The following is a 24,366-nucleotide window of genomic DNA, read 5'->3' as shown; positions in this document are numbered from 1 at the left end:
ACAATATAATGTTGACTATTTCATATGTTTATTTGCCATCTATATATTTATCTTCCTTGGTGAGATATCTGTTCAGATTTTTTGCCCATTTTATTTATTTTTTGAAGATTTTATTTATTTACTTAAGAGAGAGAAAACATGAGCAGGGGGAAGGGCAGAGGGAGAGGCAGACTCCCCGTTGAGCAGGGAGCCTGATGTGGGACTTGATCCCAGAACCCTGGGATCATGACCTGAGCCGAAGACAGACGCTTAACCGACTGCACCACCCAGGCACCCCTTTTTTGCCCATTTTAAAACAGAATCTTGGGGCACCTGGGTGGTGCCCCTCTGCCTCTGCCCCTCCTCCAGCTTGTGCTCTCTCGCTCACTCTCTCTCTCAAATAAATAAAATCTTTAAAAATAAAATAAAAATATGGGGTGTCTGGGTGGCTCAGTCGTTAAGCGTCTGCCTTCTGCTCAGGTCATGATCCCAGTGTCCTGGGATCGAGCCCCGGGTCAGGCTCCCTGCTCAGCAGGAAGCCTGCTTCTCCCTCTCCCACTCCCCCTGCTTATGTTCCCTCTCTCGCTGTCTCCCTCTGTCAAATAAATAAATAAGATCTTTAAAAACAAATAAACAAATAAAAAATAAAAATCAAGTAAGAATTTTTTGTATATTTTTAGATAACAACCCTTTATCAGATAGGTCTTTTGCAAATATCTCATCTTTTAAGAGTTGGGGGCGCCTGGGTGGTGCAGCTGGTTAAGCGTCCAACTCTTGGTTTTAGCTCAGGTCATGATCTCAGAGTCGTAAGACTGAGTTCCCTGTCAGGCTCCACACTCAGCACAGAGTCTGCTGGAGATTTTCTCTCCCCTCCACATCCCTAAAATAAATAAATAAATCTTAGAAAAAAAATAAATGAATCTAAAAAGACTAAAAAAAAAAAGAAAGAAAGAAAGAAAAAGAAAAAGAAAATATGAAGAGTCACACCAGGGGTAAATAACAACCCAACAAAGACCACACTGAGTGCTGATAGGCCAAACAGGTGGCCAGAGCTCCAAATTCTGGCTAGTTTGGTCTCCTCAAAGTAAAGCCAGTATCCAGCTGGACGGCTAGACCCTGGGGAGCTGAGCTTGCCCCTAGCTGGTAGCCAGTCAGGGCCAGAACCATGTCCCACCTCCTTGTCCCTAGGATGGCTCGAAGATCTAGACCTCAGGGGCTGGACACCCTGGTGGGCCCAGGAGCCTCTGAGAGATGACGAGCCCCAGATAAAGAGCCCCCGCCTCTCCTCACCCTCCGTCTACCTTTGGGAAGTTGAGCAAACCCTTCATCTACTGCCTTTTCCTAGTACTCTGGCTCTCCTGCCATATCACACCCAACCCAAAGAAAGCTAAGCTTCTAAGAGTGCCCAGGAATGCTGTTGGCAGCCTCCACACCATGGCCCTTCCTCTTCCAGCCCCAGACCACCTGGGTATCCTCCAGCAAACACAGCTCCTCTGCTGGGAAACAAGGTTGGCACGCACCAGACATGTCCAAAGAAGGGAGGCATGGTACAGGGGCTTTGAGGACAGGTAAAATTAGGGAATGCTGAAGGGTAAGAAAGGTCTTCCAGGCAGAGAAGACTGAAGACTAGGATGGTGGGGCTTGGAAGGGGCAATCTGGGGCAAGACAAGAGGCTGGGAGCAGCCAGTGTGGCTGAGGGGCTACATGGGGTCTTCCTAAGGAAAGGCTGGGGCCACGTTTAGGGCTCTGAACTCCCCTCTGAGCAGTGGGATACCCCGTCAGAAGATTAATCTGTGGGGAAGCTTGTGAGGAAGCTGGGAGACTCAGGGTCTGGAAGAAGGTGGAGATGTTAGCGAACAGTCCAGGCCAGGTGCCTATGTGGGGAGACAGCCCTGCACACACCTGGGAAAGGTTACGAGATCATTTTGATCTCAAAAAAAGGTTGGGGTCATTTTTATCCCAACAAAACCGTCCCTAATCCCTTCTTTAGGAACAGAGTTCTCTAGAACACTGTCCAGAAGTTAAAGTGGCAGCAGACCCCTCCCAGGCCTTGTCCTGTGTGCCCACCCAGAGTTACTCACTACCAAGGACAGCTCAACTCACTGTTACAAATGTACAAATTTGTACAAATTACAAATGGGGGAACTCAGAGAAGATTGCTTTTGGTTTTGATTTTTGGTTTTTAGGGGTTTTGTTTTGCTTTTGGTTTTTAAGAGGTTTAAATTTTCTAAGTAAAAATCACATTCACTTATACTGCTTGAGCCATGTAAAAAGAGCTTTCCTGTACAACTTTTGTTTGGCTGGTCATATCTGCCAGATTTATTCATTCATTGCCCCAGACTGATCAACCACCCTGTGCCTCACCTGACGCTGGGCCCTGTGCTAGGAGCTGGGAGACAAGAATGAGCCGGTTCCAGTTAGCAGTGCTAACCTCGGCTCTACCTCCTGCTCACTGGGCAAGCCGGGGACCTTCCCGAACAGCTGTGAAATGGGAGTGTAACTGCAGTCTGCAGTGATGAGGAGGTTTGAGCTCATACAGTCCAACGTGCCTGGCACCTGGGCAAGAAGCTCAAGAAAAGCAGCTCTGTTGCTACCAGAAGCACGACAGGCTGAGCCTCTCACCACCACCTAGGTAACATGGCTAAGCTCACCTTAACTTCTCTGGGCCTCTGTCCTTGTCTGGGGCTCTGGGGATGACCAAAGGAGTGGCTCGGGTGTGTGCCAATCACACAGACTGTCCACCTGTCCCAGTGATTTTTGCTGAAGAAGGTGTACAAAAATTAAAACACAGGATATACCTTCTGGATAAAGGCCTACAGTACTTGTGAATCTTTGACATTTCAGAGCTAAACTTATTCTGTGGAAGGTAGCTCAGAAACTCTAAGGGACCTTAATGAGAAAACATGTTTGTGTTGTAGAAAAGAATTACACAACTATCCAGGAATTTGCCTCACACCAAGATCAAGCTATTAACCAAAGATTCTAGCATTTTTATCTTTACGCATGACCCTGATCAATGTTTTTTCTGTTATTCCTGCCTATATGGGTGCCTTGCATTCCCTTTAGCTCATATTACTGTGTCAAGGAATGTTTTTATATGTAAAATTAATTTCTTCTAATAATTTTACATGCTCTCAATTAGTGCACAGCCTTGAAATTTTATTTCTCTCTCTCCTGAAGACGCTACAGGTGATTAGCCAAACATGTATCCACTCTCCCTTTATATAAGTGACTGGTTTTAAAGTGTTTATTGTTTATTTTGTAAACAGTAGAGTTGAGGAGAAAAGGAAGAAGAAAAATAACTTTTGTGCTAACAATCCACTTTTCTGCATTTGCTTCTAGTCATGATACACATGCATGTAAAGAAGATTCGACCACTCTTTCCCAAGGACTTACTACATGCTAGCTGCTTTTCTGTCTTATCTCCAGTTCACTGGCCCGCCCCCCCCCCCCCCCCCCCCCCCGCTGACGGCAACCTCAAGCAGCTGCTGTCATCACCCACATCTGTAAACGAGACAAGTGAGATGGAAGTTGAGCAATCAGCCGAAGAACCTAACTAGACTTCCTCTCCTGTAACACAACTCACTGCACGTGCAGGAATCCATCTGGGCCCATCCTCATCACCTCTGTGCGACCTGCAGGCCAGGGGCACTGATGAGAATGTGCCATTGCTCACGCTGCTTGCTGTGCCGTGAGTCACTGTCTCTGTCTGTCTCTGTACGAGAAGTCTTGTGTCTCCTGCCGACATCCAATAAGCTGTGGCAGGCTACCTTGTTAGCTTGCAAGTAGGGTAAAAACTTCAGATCCTTCACAGTTCTTGACCCCAGCTTTGCAAGGCACAAAGCCATTCTGCAGCAACTAAGACCACGAGGAAACTCCTCCACACATGGCACCAAACCACCCGGGGCCTTTTACCCACGTGTCCTACTCCTAACCCTGTGGCCAAACCTAATCTTTCCTTCCCAGGGCAACCCTCTAAGAATCCCAAAACTCCACTGCATTTTATGTCTTCCCTTCCATGAATGAAGACCGACTCCTTCAATTATCCACAGAAGTCACAGTTTGTGTCACCGCCGTGCCTGCTTTCTCTGTGATGCAGTGAGGACACCACACAGCTCTCTGGCAGCGAGAGGAAGTCAGGCCAATCCTCCCACTCCCTGACGTGGACTGCTGCCACATGGCATGTCCCCACAGTGTGTGCACAGCTAACTGTCTGACACCACATGCAGGACTCATGGCTGACTTGATATGAACAGGAGGTCCTGGTTTAGATCTAATGAACACACTGTCCCTTCTTCAAGTGTCAGAGAGACTAAAGGCCCTGAGCATTGCATCCACTTCTGTCCACTTTGGTGACGACCCCTCAGCAGCATCTTTTCCCTATGCTTCACCCAGTAAGTTAACAAAGCCCGAGATTCACTACCACTAGTATGCCAAGCCCAGACCTGCCCTGCTGGCTGCCTGTCCCCCACAGTTGAGCTGTTTTGTTAAAGGGGAGATTCTATGCTCTCAAGCCTTCAGGGTCCACTCTAGAATCTTCTCAAAAGCTGAGACAAGCTCACGGGTCTTCTGAACACAGACGATGTCTTCTTACCCTTTGTAAATTGTCAAGTATTTATTCTTTCGTATCTATTCTGAAAATGCGCTTTCTGGTTGCCTGAATCACAAAATCTACTCGATCAATAGGTTCATTTTGCACTAATGTTGCTTTCTGAAGAGGAGTCGTTTGTACTATTTCCAGCAGTTTGGTTTATAGGGCTCTTCACAGTATAGGTCTTTGTCAATGAATACCCAATGTTACAGAATTCCATCATACTAAAAGTATTAGTGCGAGTAAGTATTTTTGGAACTGGTTTTCCAGTCTCTCGTGACGAAACTACCCTCTGAATTATATCTGAATTTAAAAATCACAATCTCGGAGTGCCTGGGTGGCTCAGTCATTAAGTGTCTGCCTTTGGCTCAGGTCATGATCTCGGGGTCCTGGGATTGAGCCCCGCATCAGGCTCCCTGCTCAGCGGGAAGCCTGCTTCTCCCTCTCCCACTCCCCCTGCTTGTGTTCCCTCTCTCGCTGTCTCTCTGTCAAAATAAATAAATAAAAATCTTTAAAAAAATAAAAATAAAAATCACCATCTCCATGAACTGAATTCAATAAGGAACTTCTCCTCTGAATTCATATGTACCTCTCATAACACAATCCACTTTCCCCCCAAGAATGGAAGTAGCTAACATTTGTACCCAAAAAAGTGTTTTAAATATTCCATCCCCCAGGAAAACAGCTGTTAGTCCCCTGCTGCATATGGCCCTAGTATGTTCTCTATGCATATATAGTGTAAACAAAGGCGTTTTATTCTGGACATCTGTACATATTACTTACAAGTAGTTATAAAACTGGGAGTCATACTGTCTATATTCTTTTGTACTTCTGTTCATGTCACTATACACTGTCTTCCACTCTGCAATCCAGATGTTTCCCACTTCTGTTAGGCCACAGTACCTTGCAGGTAGAGCCACACTCCATGTTAAAGAGGCCCTGGAGGGCAGTGCCCCTGTGGCTTTTGTCCACAAAGCCTGTGCCTGGCTTGGACAGGAGCTCAGAAGTTCCCACCAACATGGAGGGATGCTCTTCTCCCAAAACATCCCCAGTGTAATCTGAGGTTGGCGACAAACTTATGTTTTATGTATGGCTCCCCTCATTTGGCTTCAACCATTACAGCTACAGGAAGGCAGAAGGGAGAAGCTGCAGGAGAATCAGCAGGACTTGGCTCCACCTCCGCCCAGAGAGGTGATGCAGAAAGAAGGAAGGGGTCTGGCAGGTGAGGACTGCCGGTGAAATGGGCTGTAAGGTGAGTAAGGAAAGGAAGGTGAGAGACTGGAACTACAAATGTACCAACAAAAAGGTCAAAGAAGGAAACCAAAGCTTCAAATGTGCTGCCGGAGGCCAGGGTGGAGTTGAGAGAAATCTTCCTTCCTTCTTGACACAAAAAAAACCCAGCACTGAAGGAGCTTTTATACTGTGCCCGGGACAGTGCCAAATACTTTTAATCAAGAACAGTACACCAATCACCAGAGGGCAACGGAAGAAAAAAGGAAGGAGCGGGTGCCTGTGTCACAGATATCCAAACATCCTACTAGCTTTGGCAAGTTTTTAGGTTTTGTTACAAGTGGAGAAAAAAAGTTTTTTTTTTTAATTTATTTTTTATTAATACTTAAAAAAAATTTTTTTTTAAAGATTTTATTTATTTGACAGACAGAAACACAGCGAGAAAGGGAACACAAGCAGGGGGAGTGGGAGAGGGAGAAGCAGGCTTCCCGCGGAGCAGGGAGCCCGATGCGGGGCTTGATCCCAGAACCCTGGGATCATGACCTGAGCCTAAGGCAGATGCTTAACGACTGAGCCACCCAGGCGCCCCCAAAAAAGTTTTTTAATTGAGGCAAAATTCACATAACATACAATTAACTTTTTTTGGCACATATTATTCAGTGGTATTTAGTGAATTCATAATGTTGTACAGCTCCCTCTCTCTAATTTCAAGACTTTCTTTGCCTTCAAACACTCTGTATCCATTAAGTAACAGAAAATCGAGGCAGTAAAACTTTGTTCAATCAATTACATTTTTGCTTCAGTGAAGGCTGAGGGAGCTTGGCCAGAGGTGGCTAACTTCTCCCAGGAGGGAGAGGAGAGAAGCTCAAGGCTGAAGGAGGGGCCCTCAGGTAGAGGGCAGGCAAACCAAGAAAGCACACACGTCGCTTTCTATAATCTGGCCTCTAGAGTTGCTAAAATGACATTCGGTGCTATCAGAGACAGAAATCTGTGTTTGTTGTAGAAAAAGTGGGAAAACACGCTACCCTCATCTCTCCTCCCTGGCAGAGAACTGAGGCCAGCACCCTGGCAGATGGCACTCCTGCCCCTTTCCTTCTAGGTGAACACATCAGCGCGCACTCTCTCACACACCGGGGATTTGTGCGCATGGTGCCATAACCACCTTTATTTTTATCACCTTGCAGTTCGCTGCTGACATTACCCTCATCACCCATGCACACTTATCTCCTCAATCTTCATAATGGTCTGGATGTACCACAATTTCTTTACCACCACCCCACTACAGGGCTGAACTCCACTTCATTTGTAAAGATGAAATCAAGAGTATCATGAGCGTCCGTGGGAGTGGTAAAGACCCAGCATACTTTTTTAATAAAAAACAAAGCTACCATGCATTCCTGAGAGCACTGATCAACTCCCCTGGTTGAAAAGCAGAAAAGCGGGGCTGGCAAGGCTGTAGGGAACCATGAGGACACGGTGGAAGCACCCACTCTGGGAAGCCACAAGATCAACGATGATATTTCTTCTTTTTTTTTTTTTTTTAAAGATTTACTTATTTATTTTGGAAAGGGAGAGAGAGGGCATGAGTGGGGGAGGGGGCAGAGGGAGAGAATCCCCTCTGAGCAGGGAGCCCCTTGTAGGGCTCAATCCCATGACCCTAAGATCATGACCTGAGCAGAAACCAAGAGTCGGACACTTAACCGACTGAGCCACCCCAGCGCCCTGATGATGTTTTCATACAAGGAAGAAGCCTGGTTTCATCTAAGAGAAGGAAAGTGGTGGCAAGGAACCTTGCTGTTCTGGTGGGCTCCTTCCGGTGTTCTGATAGTTGCATTTTGATCACCTGTCTTCCCCAATTAGTCCAGAAGATACCTGAGAGCAGGGACCCAAGGCAGCCTCAGAAGCGAGCCTCAAATGTTTGCTAACTGAACTGCTAAACCAGCAGATTCTCTTGATTATAAAACCATCAATGCAGGGTTTATGTTATTCTTTCAAATATGGCCAGGAATGTCGGCTCTCAGAATAATGGTTTAACATACCTGAAAAACAATGACCCCAGAAGCTTGTACACTGAAAACATTTCCACATCTCTGGATATCCCAGGCACCAGTCACAGCTTAGAGTGGCTAATAAAGTAGGAAGTATGAGGACCTCACAGCCAATCTAGGAGGAGGGAGTCAATTCCAGGTCCTTCACATGGAAATAAAACAAGTTCTTGTTAGGAAAGAAAAACTGAGGGGCGCCTGGGTGGCTCAGTTGGTTAAGCATTTGCCTTTTGGCTCAGGTCATGATCTCTGGTCCTGGGATCGAGTCCCGCGTCAGGCTCCCTGCTCTGTGGGGAGCCTGCTTCTCCCCCACCCGCTGCTCCCCCTGCTTGTGTGCTCTCTCTCTCTCAAATCTTTAAAAAAAAAAAAAGAAAAAGAAAAACTGGTATTATTGCTTTTTTAAAAACCAAAGCGGGTGCCTGGGTGGCTCAGTCAGTTGAGTGTCTGCCTTCAGCTCAGGTCATGATCCCGGGGTCCTGGGATCGAGTCCCGCATCGGGCTCCCTGCTCAGTGGGGAGCCTGCTTCTCTCTCTCCCTCTGCCTTTCTCCCCCGCTTGTATACGCACTCTCTGTCTCTCTCAAATAAATAAATAAAATTAAAAAAAAAAAAAAAAACCCAAAGCTAATTACAACTGAATTTAAAAAAAATAAAAACATACAGGCCCAAATAACCCAATTTTTAAAATGGGCAAGGTAACCTGAACAGACATTTCTCCAAAAAAGGTATACAAATGTCCAACAAGCACAGGAAAATATGTTCCACATTATTAGCCATCAGGGAAGTGCAAATCAAAACCACAACGGGATACTACTCTGCACCTACTAAGAAGGCTGTAATTAAAAGGACAGACAACAGCAAGTGTTGACAAGGATATGAGGAATTAGAGCCCTTATATTCTGCTGGTAGAAATGTAAGTGGTGCAGCCACTGTGGAAACAGTCTGGCGATTCCTCAAATGGTTACCCCAAAGAAATGAAAATGTATGTCCACATAAAAACCTATATGTGAATGTTCACACCAGCACTATTTTTAACAGCCAAAAACTGGAAACAATCCAAATATCCATCAACTGATGAATGGATAAGTAAACAGAATATAACCATTATAATGGAACCTTATTTGGTAATAAGAGGAATGAATTACTGACACACGCTACAACATGGATGAACCCTGAAAGTATTATGCTAAGGAAAGAAGCCAGACACAAAAGGTCATATATTGAATGATTCCATTTATATGAAACATGCAAAATAGCTAAATCTACAGAGACAAAGTACATTTTTGGTTGCCTAGGGGGATGAGGGTGATAGCTATGGGTGGGGGTGGTTCTTCTGGGAATAAAGAAAAATGTTCTAAAATTGTGGTTATATTAAAGAGGGCACATACTGAATGGAGCACTGGGTGTTACACGCAAACAATGAATCATGGAACACTACATCAAAAACTAATGATGTAATGTATGGTGATTAACATAATAAAATAAAATTAAAATTGTGGTTATAGTTGCACAACTCTGTGCATATACTAAAATCCACTGAATTGTACACTTTATTTTTTTAAAAGATTTTATTTATTTGAGAGAGAAAGTGAGAGAGAGAGCACAAGCAGGCTCCCCGCTGGGCAGGGAACCTGACGTGGGGCTCTATCCCAGGACCCTGGGATTGTGACCTGAGTCAAAGGCAGGTGTTTAACTGACTGAGCCACCCAGGTGCCCCTGAACTGTACACTTTAAAAGGATGAAATGCATGGTTTGTGAATCTGAATAAAACTTTTAAAAAAATCAGGGCGCTTGGGTGGCTCGGTTGAGCATCCAGCTCTTGGTTTTGGCTCAGGTCATGATCTCAGGGTCATGAGATCAAGCCCACATCAGGCTCTGCACTCGGCAGGGAATGTGCTTGGGATTCTCTCTCCCTCTGCCTCTTCCCCCTGCTCATGCAAGTGTGCGCACTCACTCATGCACTCTTGCTCTCTCTGCTTCAAATTAATTAATTAATTAATTTAAAAAAATCAAAGCTAACACAGAAATAGTAGTTCTCAACTAAGGGTAGTGTTGTTCCTCCCTCACTGGTTTAGAAATGCCGGGGGGGCGGGGGGGCAGCACCTGGGAGGCTCAGGTCATAATCTCAGGGTCCTGGGATCGAGCCCCTTGTTGGGCTCCCTGCTCAGTGGGGAGTCTGCTTCTCCCTCTGCCTCCCCCACCCTGCCTGCTAGTGCTCTCTCCATCTCTCTCAAATAAACAGAATCTTAAAAAAGAGAGAGAGAGAGAGAGAGAGAGAGAGAGAGAGAGAGAGAGAGGGGCGCCTAGGTGGCTCAGTTGGTTAAGCGGCTGCCTTCAGCTCGGGTCATGATCCCAGGGTCCTAGGATCGAGCTCCACATCGGGATCCCTGCTCAGCGGGGAGCCTGCTTCTCCCTCTCCCTCTGCTGCTCCCCCTGCTTGTGCTCTCTCTGTCAAATAAATAAAATCTTTAAAAAGAAAAAAGAGAGAGAGAGAGAGAAGAGAGAAATGCCTGAGGGTGTCCTTACATTGTTCCGATGACAAAGCTGGCTGTTGGCACCTCCTGGACAAGAAACAGGGACAATCTTACACAAATAATCCACAGGCACACACCAAATTGCAGTTTACAACGCAATTGCATTGAGAAATACTGCTTTTGGATAACTACAAGTTCAACTTACAAACTGGGAGGTGCCTACTATGTGTGACACATAGTGCTAGGGACAGGAAGTGGAAGGGAAACTGATACAGGCTTCCACCTGACCCAGAACTTGTTGAGACAGATATCCATACCACAGTAAAGCAAAAGTCACACTGTGAGGAGTGCCCAAATCGAAAGAGCAAAGTGATGTGGGCCAGCTCACAGCAGACCCCAACAGGCTGTCAGCCAACAGGCATTCCCCCATTTCTTTGCAGGCAAAACCCCAGTTTTGTATGTGGTCATGCTGCTCCCTCACTGTGATCCAGGGTAAGTCCTGACTGGTCTAAACCTGTCCAACAAAGCAGCCACTAGTTGCTAGTGGCTACTCCACACTTGAAATGTTACTCTTCTGGGGTGCCTGGGTGGCTCAGTTGGTTAACCATCAGACTCTTGATCTCAGCTTAGGTCTTGATCTCAAGGTCAGGAGTTCAAGCCCCAAAATGGGCTCCATGCCCAGTGTGGAGCCTAAAGAAAGAAAGAAATGGGCAGCAGCTCTTTCCACCCACAGGTCCTGTCCCTGTGGCTTTAATAAAATTACCTTTTTACACGAAAGAAAGAAAGAAAAAGAAAGAAAGAAAGAAAGAAAATGTGACTCCTCTGAGTTGAGATGTGCTATGAGTGCAAAATACCACTTGGATTTCAGAGACCTTGTACAAAAAAAGAATTTAAAATATTTCAGTAATAATTATTGGTATTATGTGTTAAGAAATATTTTTAATATAACGCATTATGTAAACTATTTTATCAAAATGAACTCCAAAATGAATTTTTAAATTTTTAATGGAACTACTAGAAAATTTAAAAGTATAGCTGTGATTCACAGGATATCCCTATTGGACAGCACCATCCACTGTGGGACCTTCCTACCTCAGCCAGTGATAGACGGGGGTGGGCTTGGGGCAGGGGTAAGCCATGTGTCCTGGTTCTGGATAATGACATGTGGGGGCCTGTCGGCAGCTTCTGGGATGGGATGGGTGTTTTGTTCTTGGTCACACCAAACTACACATATGATAAAACTACATGGACATAAACACACACACATTAAAACTGGAGAAATCAAGTAAGGTCAGTGGACTGTATCGCTGTTAAGTTTCTGGTTATGATACTCTGCTATGGATATGCAACGGGTGAAAGGTACTGCCGATCTCTATTACTATAATCACGTAAGGATCTACGATTATCTCAAAATAAACCATTCAAAGAAACAGAAAAGAAGTGAAGGGAAGAGAAGGTCCTCTTTCTACCCTGGCCACGGTGGGCCCTGCAGCTGACTCCAGTACTTCAGCAGCTATGTGATGACTGAGTGAAAGCCAGGCTGAATAGAACCAAGAACAGGAGAAGAGGGACAGGCCGAACTTAGGTCCTTGCTCACATCACTGAGCTGCTGGATTAAGCCCAGAGCATGCACCATAGGACTTTCTGTCAGCAGCAGTAACTTTCCCTTTTCGAAGCAAAGCTAAGTTGGAGGTTTCCTTACTTGCAGTAAAAAGTGACCTCACCAGTATGAATGGTGACTGGAGAGAAAACAGAAGGGTGTGATTCACTGAGACCAGAGGATGGGGGGTTTCAGAGAAGACTCAGGAGGAAGAGGATGGGTGCCTTAAGTAGAAGAGGTATGCGTGGCTTCCTGAGCAGGAAGAGGTGTGATGTTCCTGAGAAAATGTGATGCCTCTCCTTGAAGGTTAACAGGAATTTAACTCAACAATTAGTTTTGAGTACCCTAGCCACAGTCCAACTTAGAGTCACCTGGTGGAGGGTACTGACCTGCAGCCCACAAGACAAGGGAGCAAAGCTGTTCAAAAGAGGCTGGTATCCAGCCCGGGTCGGGGAGATGTGATGATGAGCCTGGGAGGTGCTGCAAAGAACTTCTGAACTGGAAAATCCTGCACAGAGACAAAAATACTTCCAGTTTTTGAAAGAGGGCATTATCAGTGCAATTCTTGCCCATCCTCAAAACTATTCTGGAGTGGTTCACCAGAACCTGGTGTGTGTGGACACTGAAAGGAGAGCAGTGTGCCCCAGGAGCCAGCATGGAGCCCAGGGAAACTGCCAGGTTAGAGAGACTCTACTTCCTCTCCCACCAGCTGGCATGGGAAAGAACAAGGAAGTACAAGGCCTCTCTAGAGGGCCTTCGTTTCATTTTAAAAACAATTCTTGAGGCAGCCTTTGATATACAAGGCCTCAGGGGTACAAAGATGACTCACAAGTCTGTGGTTCTGAAGCCCAAAGGCAAAGACATCCAGGGCAGCTGACTGGAGCATTACCCACAACATTAGCTGACGTAAACACTTGCTCTGCGCCAGGCCCAGGAGCGCTGTCAACTTATTTAGTCCTCTGCCCGCTCTGAGAGGCAGGCACTTACTAGCTCCATTTTACAAATGAGCAACTGAGGTACAGACAGTCTGAAGGAAGACTTACTGTCACTGTTGGAATGTTTCCATCTGTGCATGTCTTACCTTTCTCAATAAAAGGTAAAACTAGTAGCAACACCATCACAAGTTCAGGGTGACAATGACAGGGGACAGGAGTAGCCCAGGCAAGAAAGGAACTCAAGATGGAATGAATTCCTGGGGCACCTGAGGGGCTCAGTCGGTTAAGCATCCGACTCATGGTTTCAGCTCAGGTCATGATCTCCAGGTCATGAGATCAGGCCCGGTGTCGGGCTCCATGCTCAGTGCAGTCTGTTTGTCCCTCTCCCTCTGCTTCTCCCCCCATTCTTTCTCTCTCCCTCTCTCTAATAAAATCTTAGGCGAAAAAAAAGATGGAATGAACTCTTGCCTTAAAGAACAAAGCACTCAAATCACAAAATTAGAAAAGGACAAAGAGAAAACACCAAGGAAAATAGAAGACATCATAACATAAAAGCAGAAATTACCAGAAAAGCAAAAATTAGCTACTCACAACACAGGAAAAGAATGAAATTTCTACTTCATAATACATGAAGCCCGCATGACCCTTTTACCCACATCCACTAGCACACAGAAAACACAATCCAATCTCACATATGAACACAGAGGCAAAAACACTAAAGACCAGTAAACTTAATACAACGGAATTTTTTTTTTTTTTTTTACTCTATTGTAATTTTTTTTTTAAAGCATTTTGACGATCTATTTATTTATTTTAGAGAGACAGTGTGTGTGCGCCCAAGCAGGGGAGAGGGGCAGAGGGAGGAGAGAAGCAGACCCCCTGATGAGCAGAGCCCCACGCAGGGCTCAATCCCATGGCCCGAGATCACACCCTGAGCCAAAATCAAGAGCCAACGCTCAAACAACTGAGCCATCCAGGTGTACCTACAATGGAATATTTTTAAAATAGTCCATGATGAAGGACGGGTTAATCCAGAAAGGGAAGAGAGGTTTAATTAACAGGCCACTTTGTAAACCCATATCATAAAATTTAACTGACAGTAATACGGCCTTTAATGAAATCCACGGATTCCTGTTTTTTATTTTTATTTCCTGATTAAAATTTTAAAATTTAGAGAGCAACTGGGTGCCTGGGTGGCTCAGTTGGTTAAGCGACTGCCTTCCGCTCAGGTCATGATCCTGGGGTCCTGGGATCAAGTCCCACACTGGGCTCCCGGCTCAGCGGGGAGCCTGCTTCTCCCTCTGACCCTCTCCCCTCTCATGCTGTTTCTCTCTCGCTCTCTCTCAAATAAATAAATAAATAAAATCTTTAAAAATAAATAAAATTTAGAGAGCAACATCAGCAAAATGGCAAAGCAAGCAGCTCCAAACTTTCCCATCCACAGAAACATAAAACAAAACAAAACAAAGAAACAAAAAACCCCCACACACAGAAACTGTCAGAACCAACTTTGTATGAACTCTCGAAAACAGTCCAAGGTTTACAGCAACCGAATGAATGCAGAATCAAGAAAAGGGCAATTGAAACTGGCGGGAAAGCTTTGTGGCAATTTTTCTCGCTCTTACTCTACCCCTCCCTGGCTGGACAGCAGACAGTCTTACAGATGGCAGCCTCTAGTTCCAGTGTGGGGCCCTGGTCTCTGGTTCCAGAGGGAGCAGAACAGATCTTACTTGCAAATTACTGTGTCTCTGTTCTAACCTGTCTTAGGGCTACCTGAGGGGCTGACACACAAGGCGCCTATCTTTGTTTTGCCTAACTCAGAATCCACACAAGGGTGGAAAATCGCTGGCACTGTTCAAAAACACTGTAAGGCAAAGAAAAGCCCACAGCCACCTGGAGCAAAGATAATGACTGAGACATACAATAGACTTCCTAAAGCAAAAGAGGAAAAGCCAGGGAGAAACCTGGGGAAATCGGGGGATTCAAATGTGCCCAGGTATACTGGGGAATTGAGAAAGCCATGCATATGCCTAGGACAGGCTACATGCTCAGCAAAGTCCTGAGAAGATCTGAAACTTTGACCACCGGCTAACTGTAGCCTCAATGCAAGCAACAAGTAAAGGCTTTGGGAGAATTGCAACTGACCTGGCTACACGTTAAAGTAGTACCCCAGCATGGAGTCAGTCTGCATAGACTGACAGAGACTCTTCTTAAAAAAAAAATTTTTTTTAAAAGCTTTTGACATTCAAGGAAATTTCAGCCCAACCATTGGTAGGACACAAGTGAAACCTTCAACAATCAAGAACAGCAAACCCCAGGGCGCCTGGCTGGCTAAGTCAATAAAAAATGTGACTGCTGATCTTGGGGTTATGAGTTCAAGCCCTACCTTGGCTGTAGAGATTACTTAAAAAACAAAACAAAAAACTCCCAGCAAATCCTGGGCAAAGGGGAGAATCTGATTCCACATTATAATATTCAAATGTCCAATTTTCAACAACAACAACAACAAAAATCACAAAGTACACAAAGAAAAGGAGAGGTGCCTGGCTGGTTAGGTCCATAGAGCATGCGATCCTGGGGTTGAAAATTCAAGCCCCACGTTGGGTGTAGAGATTACATAAAAAAAATAAGTAAGTAAAATAAAATAAAATCTTGGGGGGGGGGCGCCTGGGTGGCTCAGTTGGTTAAGCGGCTGCCTTCGGCTCGGGTCATGATCCCAGGGTCCTGGGATTGAGCCCCGCATCGGGCTCCCTGCTCAGGGGGAAGCCTGCTTCTCCCACTCCCCCTGCTTGTGTTCCCTCTCTCGCTGTCTCTCTGTAAAATAAATAAATAAATAAATAAAAATCTGGGAGAATCATCCCTAAAAGAAAGAGAAACGGGAGTCCAACAGGCTAAATGAAAGGACAGTAACTTAAAGCCATATGAAGAAATAAAGAACAATAATAAATTTAACTACACAGAAAAACATAAAAGCTAGTATTATAGATTAATGTACTTTGAGTTTTTAACTGCTCTTTGTGACAGTAACAATATAAAAGTGGGAGGTAGGGATGCCTGGGTGGCTCAGGTCATGATCCCAGGGTCCTGGGATCGAGTCCCACATCGGGCTCCCTGCTCAGTGGAGAGTCTGCTTCTCCCTCTGCCTGCCACTCCCCCTGCTTGTGCTCTCTCTGACAAATAAAGTAAATAAAATCTTTTAAAAAATTAACAAAAATAAAAAATAAAAAATAAATAAATAAATAAATAATAAACATAAACAAAAAATATATATATGTATAAAGTGGGAGGTAATGGAGATGTATAGGAGCAGAGTGTTTAAATACTATTGAAATTAAGTTAGTATTATTCAAACCAAGTTGTCAACAAATTAAGATGTTAATTGTAATCCCCAAGGTAACCGCTAAGAAAATGAATAAGTATACATAAAAGGAAAGAAGGGAATCAAAATGGTATACTACCAAAAAATCAACTATATATATGGCAATAATGGAGGAATTTAGGAACAAAAAGTATATAAGACATCCAGAAAACAAAGATATAAATAACAGAAGCAAATCCTTTCTTATCAGTAATTACTTGAAATATAAATGGATAATCTCTCCATTTAATAAAAGACATAGATGGGACACCTGGCGGATAAGCAGTGGCTGCCTTCAGCTCAGGTCATGATCGCACATCAGGCTCCTTGCTCAGTGGGGAGCCTGCTTCTCCTTCAGCCTGCCACTCCCCGTTTGTGCTCTCTCATGTGCACTCTCCCTCTCGCTCTCTCTGGCAAATGAATAAATAAAATCTTAAAAAAAAAAAAAAAAGACAGAGATCGCCAGAATGGATAAGAAAATGCCATCCATCTATATGATGATTGCAAGAGACTCGCTTTACAAAGACATAAAGAAGTTAGAAGTAGGGGCGCCTGGGTAGCTCAGTCATTAAGTGTCTGCCTTCAGCTCAGGTCATGATCCCAGGGTCCTGGGATGGAGCCCCATACTGGGCTCTCTGCTCAGCGGGAAGCCTGCTTCTCCCTCTCCCACTCCCCTGCTTGTGTTCCCTCTCTAGCTGTCTCTCTCTGTCAGATAAATAAGTAAAATTAAAAAAAAAAAAAAAAAGTTAGAAGTAAAAGATAGAAAAAGATATTCCGTGCAATTAATAACCAAAAGAGAGCTACAGTGACTATATTATCATCAAACTAGATAGATTTTAAGTAAAAAATATTACAACAAAGGACATTATATATTGACAAAGGTTCAATCCATCAAGAAGATACAATTATAAACCTATACACAACAAACATGAACCAAAATACATGAAGCAAAAATTGACAGAAATGAAGGGAGAAAGATAAGAAATACAAGTTCTAAAATAATCTTTGGGGATTTCAATACCCCATTTTGAATACTAGAACAAGACAGAAGATCAACAAGAAAATGGGAGTACTTGAACAACCAATTAGACCTAACATATACAGAACACTCCACCTAACAGTAGCAGAACCTTTTCAAGTGCCCGTGAAACATTCTCCACAATAAACCATGTTAAGTCACACAAAGTATATTTTTTGGCCAGTGTGGAATGCAACTAGAAGTCAATAACAAAAAGAAAACTGGAAAACTCACAAATATGTGGAAATTAAACATATTCTTTTTTTTTTTTTCCTAAAGATTTTATTTACTTATTTGACAGAGCAAGAGAGCACAAGCAGGAGGAGCAGTAGGAAAGGGAGAAGCAGGCTCTGCGCCGACCAGGGAGCCTGATGTGAAACTCGATCCCGGAACCCCGGCATCATGACCTGAGCCAAAGGCAGATGCTTAACCATTTGAGCCACCCAGGTGCCCCGAAATTAAACATATTCTTAAAAAACAAAAAACAATGGGTCAAGGAAAAAAATCACAAGGGAAATTAGAAAATACCTTGAGATGAATGAAAATTAAAGCACAACAGACCAAAACTTAGGGATGCAGTGGAAGTAGTGCTGAGGGAAATTTACAGCTGTAAACACCAGTAACAACAATAAAGAAAGATCTGGAATCAATAACCTAACTGGACACCTTAAGGAATGAAGAAAGGAAGAGCAAATGAAACCCAAAGCTAGCAGAAAGTAAATAACAATTACAGAGGAGATAAATGAAACAGAGTGTAGAAAAACAATAGAGATAAATCAATGAAACCAAAAGCTGGTTCTTTGAAAAGATCAACGAAACTGATAAACCTTTGCCTAGGCTGACTAAAGAAAAGAAAGGAGACTCACATTACTCAAATCAGAAATGAAAGTGGAAGCATTACTCCCAATTTTACAGAAATAAACAAGATTGTAAGAGAGTACCATAAACAGTTGTGTACACCAACAAATTAGATAACTTAGAGGAGATGGACAAACTCCCAGGAACACTAAATCTACTAAAACTGAATCAAGAAAAGAAAACAGAAATAAACCTATAATGAGTAATGAGATTGAACCAGCAATCAAAAACCTCCCAACGAAAGAGTCCTGAATCAGATGGTTTTACTGATGAACTATACCCAATGTTTAAAGAATTAACACTGATCCTTCTAGAACTCTTTTTTTTTAAGATTTTATTTATTTATTTGACAGAGAGAGAGAGAGGGAGAGCACAAGCAGGCAGAGAGGCAAACAGAGGGTGAGAGAGAAGCAGGCTCCCCGCTGAGCAGGGAGTCCGATGCAGGGCTCGATCCCAGGACCCTGGGATCACAATCCGAGCCGAAGGCAGACGCTTAACGACTGAGCCACCCAGCGCCCCCCCCCCACTTTTTTTTAAGATTTTATTTATTTATGTGACAGAGAGACACAGCGAGAGAGGGAACACAAGCAGGGAGAGAGGGAGAGGGAGAAGCAGGCTTCCTGCCGAGCAGGGAGCCCGATGCGGGGCTTGATCCCAACACCCTGGGATCATGACCTGAGCCAAAGGCAGACGCTTAACGACTGAGCCACCCAGGCGCCCCTAGAACTCTTCCAAAGAGGGAATACTTCGTAACTCATTCTGTAAGGCCAGCATCACCCTAATACTGAAGCCAAAGACACTATAAGAAAATTACAAAATCCCTTACGAGTTTTGAAAACACTTGCAAAATGAATTCAGAAGCATATTAAAATGATTATGCACCACCACCAAGAGGGATTTATTCCAGGAATGCAAGGATGCCTAAATATACAAAAATCAATCAAGGTAACACACCACATTAATAGAATAAAGGAAAAAACACAATCATCTCAAGTGATGGAGAATGAGCACTTGACAAAAACTTAACACACTTTCATGATAAAAACACTTTATAAACTAGGGAGAGACCACCACAAAAGCTATTTATGAAAAAGCTACAGCCAACATCACACTCAATGGTGAAAAGTCTGAACATTTTCCCCCTAAAATCAGGAATAAAACATGGATGCTTGTTTTTGCCACTTCTATTTGACGAAGTGTTGCTGCTTCTAGCCAGGACAATTAGGCAAGAAAAAGAAGTAAAAGATATCCAGATTGGAATGGAAGATATAAAACTACCTCTACTCAGAGAGGACCTGATCTCATATGTAGAAAACCCTAAAGACCACACAAACACACACACACACACAGAACTAATAAATGAGTTCAGCAAAACTGCAAGATACAAAAGCAACACAAAAATATCAGTCGCATTTCTATACACAATGAATAATCCAAAAAGGGAAATTAACAAGTCCATTCAAAATAACATTGAAAAGAATAAAATACCTAGAAACAAATTTAACCAAGGAGGCTGTTATAGACTGTATTTCCTCCAAATTCATATACTGAAGCCCCAAACCGCAGGGTGACTATATTTGGGGTAAGCAAGTAATTAAGATTAAATGAGGTCATAAGGTGGAGCCCTGATCCAACAGGATTAATGTACAGTAGTCCCCCTTTATCCACACAGTATACTTTCTAAGCCCCACAGTGGGTATCTGAAACCACAGATAGTACCAAACCCTCTATATACTACGTTGTTTCCTATGCATACATACCTATGATAAAGTTTAATTTATAAATTAGGCACAGTAAGAGATTGACAAAAAAAATAGAATGATTATAACAATATACTGTAATAAAAGTTATGTGAATGTGGTCTCTCTCAAAATACATCATGGTACTGTAGTCACTCTTCTTATTGTGATGATGTGATCAGATGAAGTAAGGTGAATCACGTAGGCATCGTAGGGGTAGTGTTAGGCTACTATACTGACCTGAAGATATGTCAGAAGGAAGATCATATGCTTTGGAAGACCATCAGTTGACTATGGGCAACTGAAACCACAGATTAGGGCGGGGAGGACTTACTGTACTTACAAGAAGAAGCACCAAAGAACTCCCTTGCTCTCCCTCTCCATGTGAGCACAAAGTAGGTAGCCATTTGCAAGCCAGAAAAGGTCCTCACCAGAAAGTGACCTGGCCAGACCCTGATCTAGGACATCTAGCTTCTAGAAGTGTGAAAAAATTAATTTCTGTCGTTTAAGCCATCCAGTCTATGGTGTTTTGTTATGATTGTCTGAGCTAATTAATACAGAGGCATAAAACTTACACATTGAAAATGACAAAGCACTGCTGAATGAAATTAAAGACCTAAATATATGAAAAGTCATACTGGGTTCATGGATTGGAAGACTTAATATTCAGATGACAGTACCACCCAAAGTGATCTCAAGATTCAATTTCTAGGGCGCCTGGGTGGCTCAGTTGGTTAAGTGACTGCCTTCGGCTCAGGTCATGATCCTGGAGTCCTGGGATCGAGTCCCGCATCGGGCTCCCTGCTCGGCAGGGAGTCTGCTTCTCCCTCTGACCCTCCCCCCCTCATATGCTCTCTCTCTCTCATTCTCTCTCTCAAATAAATAAATAAAATCTTTAAAAAAAAAAAAAAGATTCAATTTCTACCAAAATCCCAAGTGTTATCTTTACAAAATAGAAAAACCCACCCTAAAATTCATATGGGATCTCAAGGAACTCTGAATAGCCAAAACAATCTTATAAAAGAAGAGCAAAGGGGCACCTGACTAGCTCAGTTGGTAGAGCATGCGACTCTCGATCTTGGGGTTGTGAGTTCGAGCCCCACGTTAGGGATAGAGTTTACTTAAAAAAAAAAAAAAAAAAGTATGGGGCGCCTGGGTGGCTCAGCTGTTAAGCATCTGCCTTCGGCTCAGGTCATGATCCTGCGGTCCTGGGATCGAGCCTCGTGTCAGGCTCCCTGCTCAGCCGGGAGCCTGCTTCTCCCTCTGCTGCTCCCCCTGCTTGTGCTCTTTCTCTCTCTCAAATAAATAAATAAAATCTTTACCCAAAGGAAAAAAAAAAGTAGACCGAAGTTGGAGGACTCAAACTTCTGACTTCAAAACTTACTACAAAGCTACAGTAACCAAAACAGTGTGGCTGGTAAAAAGACAGACACACGGACCAACAGAATAGAACTGAGAGTCCAGAAGTAAACCCCCACATATATGTTCAGCTGATTTTTGACAAAGATGCCAAGATCAAGAGCAGTCTCTCTAACAAATGGTACTGGGAAAACTGGATATCCACACGCAAAATAAGGAAGGTGGACCTTTACCTTACACCATATATAAAAATTAACTTAAAATGGATCAAAGAAATAAATTTAAGAGCTAAAACTATAAACATTCTTAGAAGAAAATGGGGGAGGGGGGACCTGGCTGACTCAGTGGGTAGAGCACGAGGCTCTTGCTCTCAGGGTTGTGAGTCCAAGCCCCACACTGGGTGTGGAGCTTACTTAAAAAAACAAAACAAGGGCCTGGGTGGCTCAGTCATTAAGCGTCTGCGTTCAGCTCAGGTCATGATCCCAGGGTCCTGGGATCAAGCCCCACATCAGGCTCCCTGCTCCAGCGGGAAGCCTGCTTCTCCCTCTCCCACTCCCCCTGTTTATCTCTTTGTCAAATAAGTAAATAAAATCTTAAAAAAAAAAAAAAGACGAAGGGGAAGACCTGTATGACTTGGATTTGGCAATGGTTTCTTAAATATGATACTGAAAGCACAGGCAACAAAAGAAAAAACAGATAAAATGTACTTCATTAAAATTAAAAATTTTTGTGCATCAAAGAACACTATCCAACTAATGTAACATTGTATGTCAACTATTCATGAATTAAAAAAAAAAAAAAGACACTACCAAAAGTGTGAAAGGACAGCCCACAGAATGGGAGAAAATATGTGCAAATCATGTATCTGATAAAGGTTTAATATCTATAACATATAAAGGACTTCTACAACTCAAAGACAAGGAAAGGAGAACACAAACACCCAACTAAAAATGTTTATAGCTGCTTTATTCATAATTGCCAAAACTTGGAAGCAAACAAGATGCTCTTTAGTAGGTGAACAGATAAACTGTGGTATATCCAGACAACAGAATATTATTCAGTGCTAAAAAGAAAGCACTATCAAGCCGTGAAAAGACATGGAGGAAACTTAACTGTGTATTATTATAACTGAAAGAAGCCAGTCTGAAAAAGACTACATACTGTGTGATTCCAACCAAATGACATTCCAGAAAAGGCAAAATTATGAAGATAGTAAAAAGATTAGTGGTTGCTGTGGGTGGGCATAGGGCAAGGGACAGGGGGAGAGGGGCAGGGAGGAATGAAAAAGCAGAATACAGAGGATTTTAGTGCAGTGAAAATAGTCCGTTATGATACTATGATAATGGAGGATATGTGCCATTATACATTTTTCCAAACTCACAGAATATACAACACCAACGATGAATCCTAATGTGTTTAGGTGATTATGATGTGTCAATGTAGGTTCATCAATAGTAACAAATATATCACTCTGATAGGGAATGTCCATAATAAGGGAGGTTAGGCATGTGTGGGGCCAGGGGGTATGTAAGAAATCTCTATCCCGGGCGCCTGGGTGGCTCAGTTGGTTAAGCGACTGCCTTCGGCTCAGGTCATGATCCCAGAGTCCTGGGATCGAGTCCCACATCGGGCTCCCGGCTCGGCGGGGAACCTGCTTCTCCCTCTGACCCTATCCCCTCTCATGCTGTTTCTCTCTCTCTCTCTCAAATAAATAAATAAATAAAATCTTTAAAAAAAAAAAAAAAGAAATCTCTATCCCTTTCTCTTAATGTTACTGTGAACCTAAAACTCTTCTAAAAAACTTAAGTCTTGGGGGACCTGGGTGGCTCAGGTTAAGTGTCTGACTCTTGATCTCAGCTCAGGTCTTGATCTCAGGGTCAAGCCCCCTGCTAGGCTCCACACTGGGCATTAGAGCCTACTTTTAAAAAAAAAAGGAAAAAAGAAAGAAAAGAAAACAAAAGAGGGCAAAGACCTTGCTTGAATTAACATTTCACCAAAGAACCATACAAATGGCCAACAAGCACATGAAAAGATAATCAACATACATAGTCATGAGGAGAAAAATAAATCAAAACCACATGAGATACCACTTCACATCTACTGGAATGGCTATAACTTTTTTAAAAAGTAAAATAACAAATATTGGTGAGGATGTAGGAAAATTGGAACGCTTGTGCACAGGCCAGCCACTGTGCACAAAATCAGTTTGGCAGTTCCTCAAAAAGTTTAAAAACATGGCATTACCATATGATCCAGCAATTCTACTCCTACATATACACCCAAAAGAATTGAAAACAGGGACTCAAGCAGACATTTGTATGCCAATGTTCACAATAGCCAAAAGGTAGAAACCACCCTAGTTTCTTTTTTTTTTACCCTAGTTTCCAACAGATGAATGGATAAATAAAATGTGGTATAAAAACAAAGTGGAACATTATTCATCCATAAAAAAGGAATGATGTTCTGGTTCGTGGTACCATGTAGATGACCCTGAAAAAATTATGCTAAGTGAAATAAGCCAGATCAAAAGGACAAATACTGTATGATTTATATGAAATATCTACAAAAGGTAAATTCATAAAGACAGTAGATTAGAGGTTCCCAGGGGTTGGGGGGCCACGGGGAGTAGGGTGTTATTATTGAATGGACACAGAGTTTCTCTGAGTGATGAAAAATTTTGGAAACAGACAGTGGTGGTTGCACATTCTGAACATAATTAATGTCACTGAATTGTATACTTACAAATGGCAAACTTTATGTTAAGTGTATTTTACCACAATAAAAAAAATTAATGAAGCAAAAAAATTTTTAAATTTTAAGAGATACTTTCAAGTTAAGAATTCTTGAATAGGGGCACCTGGGTGGCTCAGTCGTTAAGCGTCTGCCTTAGGCTCAGGTCATGATCCCAGGGTCCTGGGATTGAGCCCCGCATCGGGCTCCCTGCTCCCCAGGAAGCCTGCTTCTCCCTCTCCCACTCCCCCTTCTTGTGTTCCTTCTCTCGCTGTCTCACTCTCTGCCAAATAAATAAAAAAATCTTAAAAAAAAAAAAAGAATTCTTGAATAAACAAAAGAAAGAAAACAGTAAGCTGAAAAATATTTTTCCTAGACACAAAGGACTAATATACAGAATTCCTACAACTCAACAAAGCAGCATACTAAAACTCTGATAGATTATGGAAATA

The 24,366-nt window shown here is 43.1% G+C and overlaps 1 protein-coding gene across 8 annotated transcripts in view; it reads right to left on the bottom strand.

Moving 5' to 3' along the window:
• UBE2L3 (ubiquitin conjugating enzyme E2 L3) overlaps positions 1–24,366 on the bottom strand; it is a 54,572-nt gene that overhangs the window by 8,609 nt on the left and 21,597 nt on the right. For 3 of the 8 annotated variants that reach the window (XM_078060684.1, XM_078060686.1, XM_036076452.2), the window contains 3 exons: positions 12,307–12,425; positions 7,840–7,990; positions 2,631–2,739 (listed from right to left, as the gene is read on the bottom strand). The exons of 3 other annotated variants lie outside the window; for them this stretch is intronic. In XM_078060684.1, the coding sequence (XP_077916810.1) occupies positions 2,631–2,739; positions 7,840–7,880 (150 nt within the window). In that variant the 5' untranslated portion in view covers positions 7,881–7,990; positions 12,307–12,425. The remainder of the gene's footprint in view (positions 1–2,630; positions 2,740–7,839; positions 7,991–12,306; positions 12,426–24,366) is intronic. 2 more of the 8 variants (XM_078060685.1, XM_036076451.2) reach the window with 1 other exon arrangement.

The sequence above is a fragment of the Halichoerus grypus genome, chromosome 13 (assembly GCF_964656455.1).
Source record: "Halichoerus grypus chromosome 13, mHalGry1.hap1.1, whole genome shotgun sequence".
Classification (NCBI taxonomy): domain Eukaryota; kingdom Metazoa; phylum Chordata; class Mammalia; order Carnivora; family Phocidae; genus Halichoerus; species Halichoerus grypus.
The sequence above is the reverse complement of the archived record's forward strand: the minus strand, read 5'-3'. Positions and strand labels throughout refer to the sequence as shown.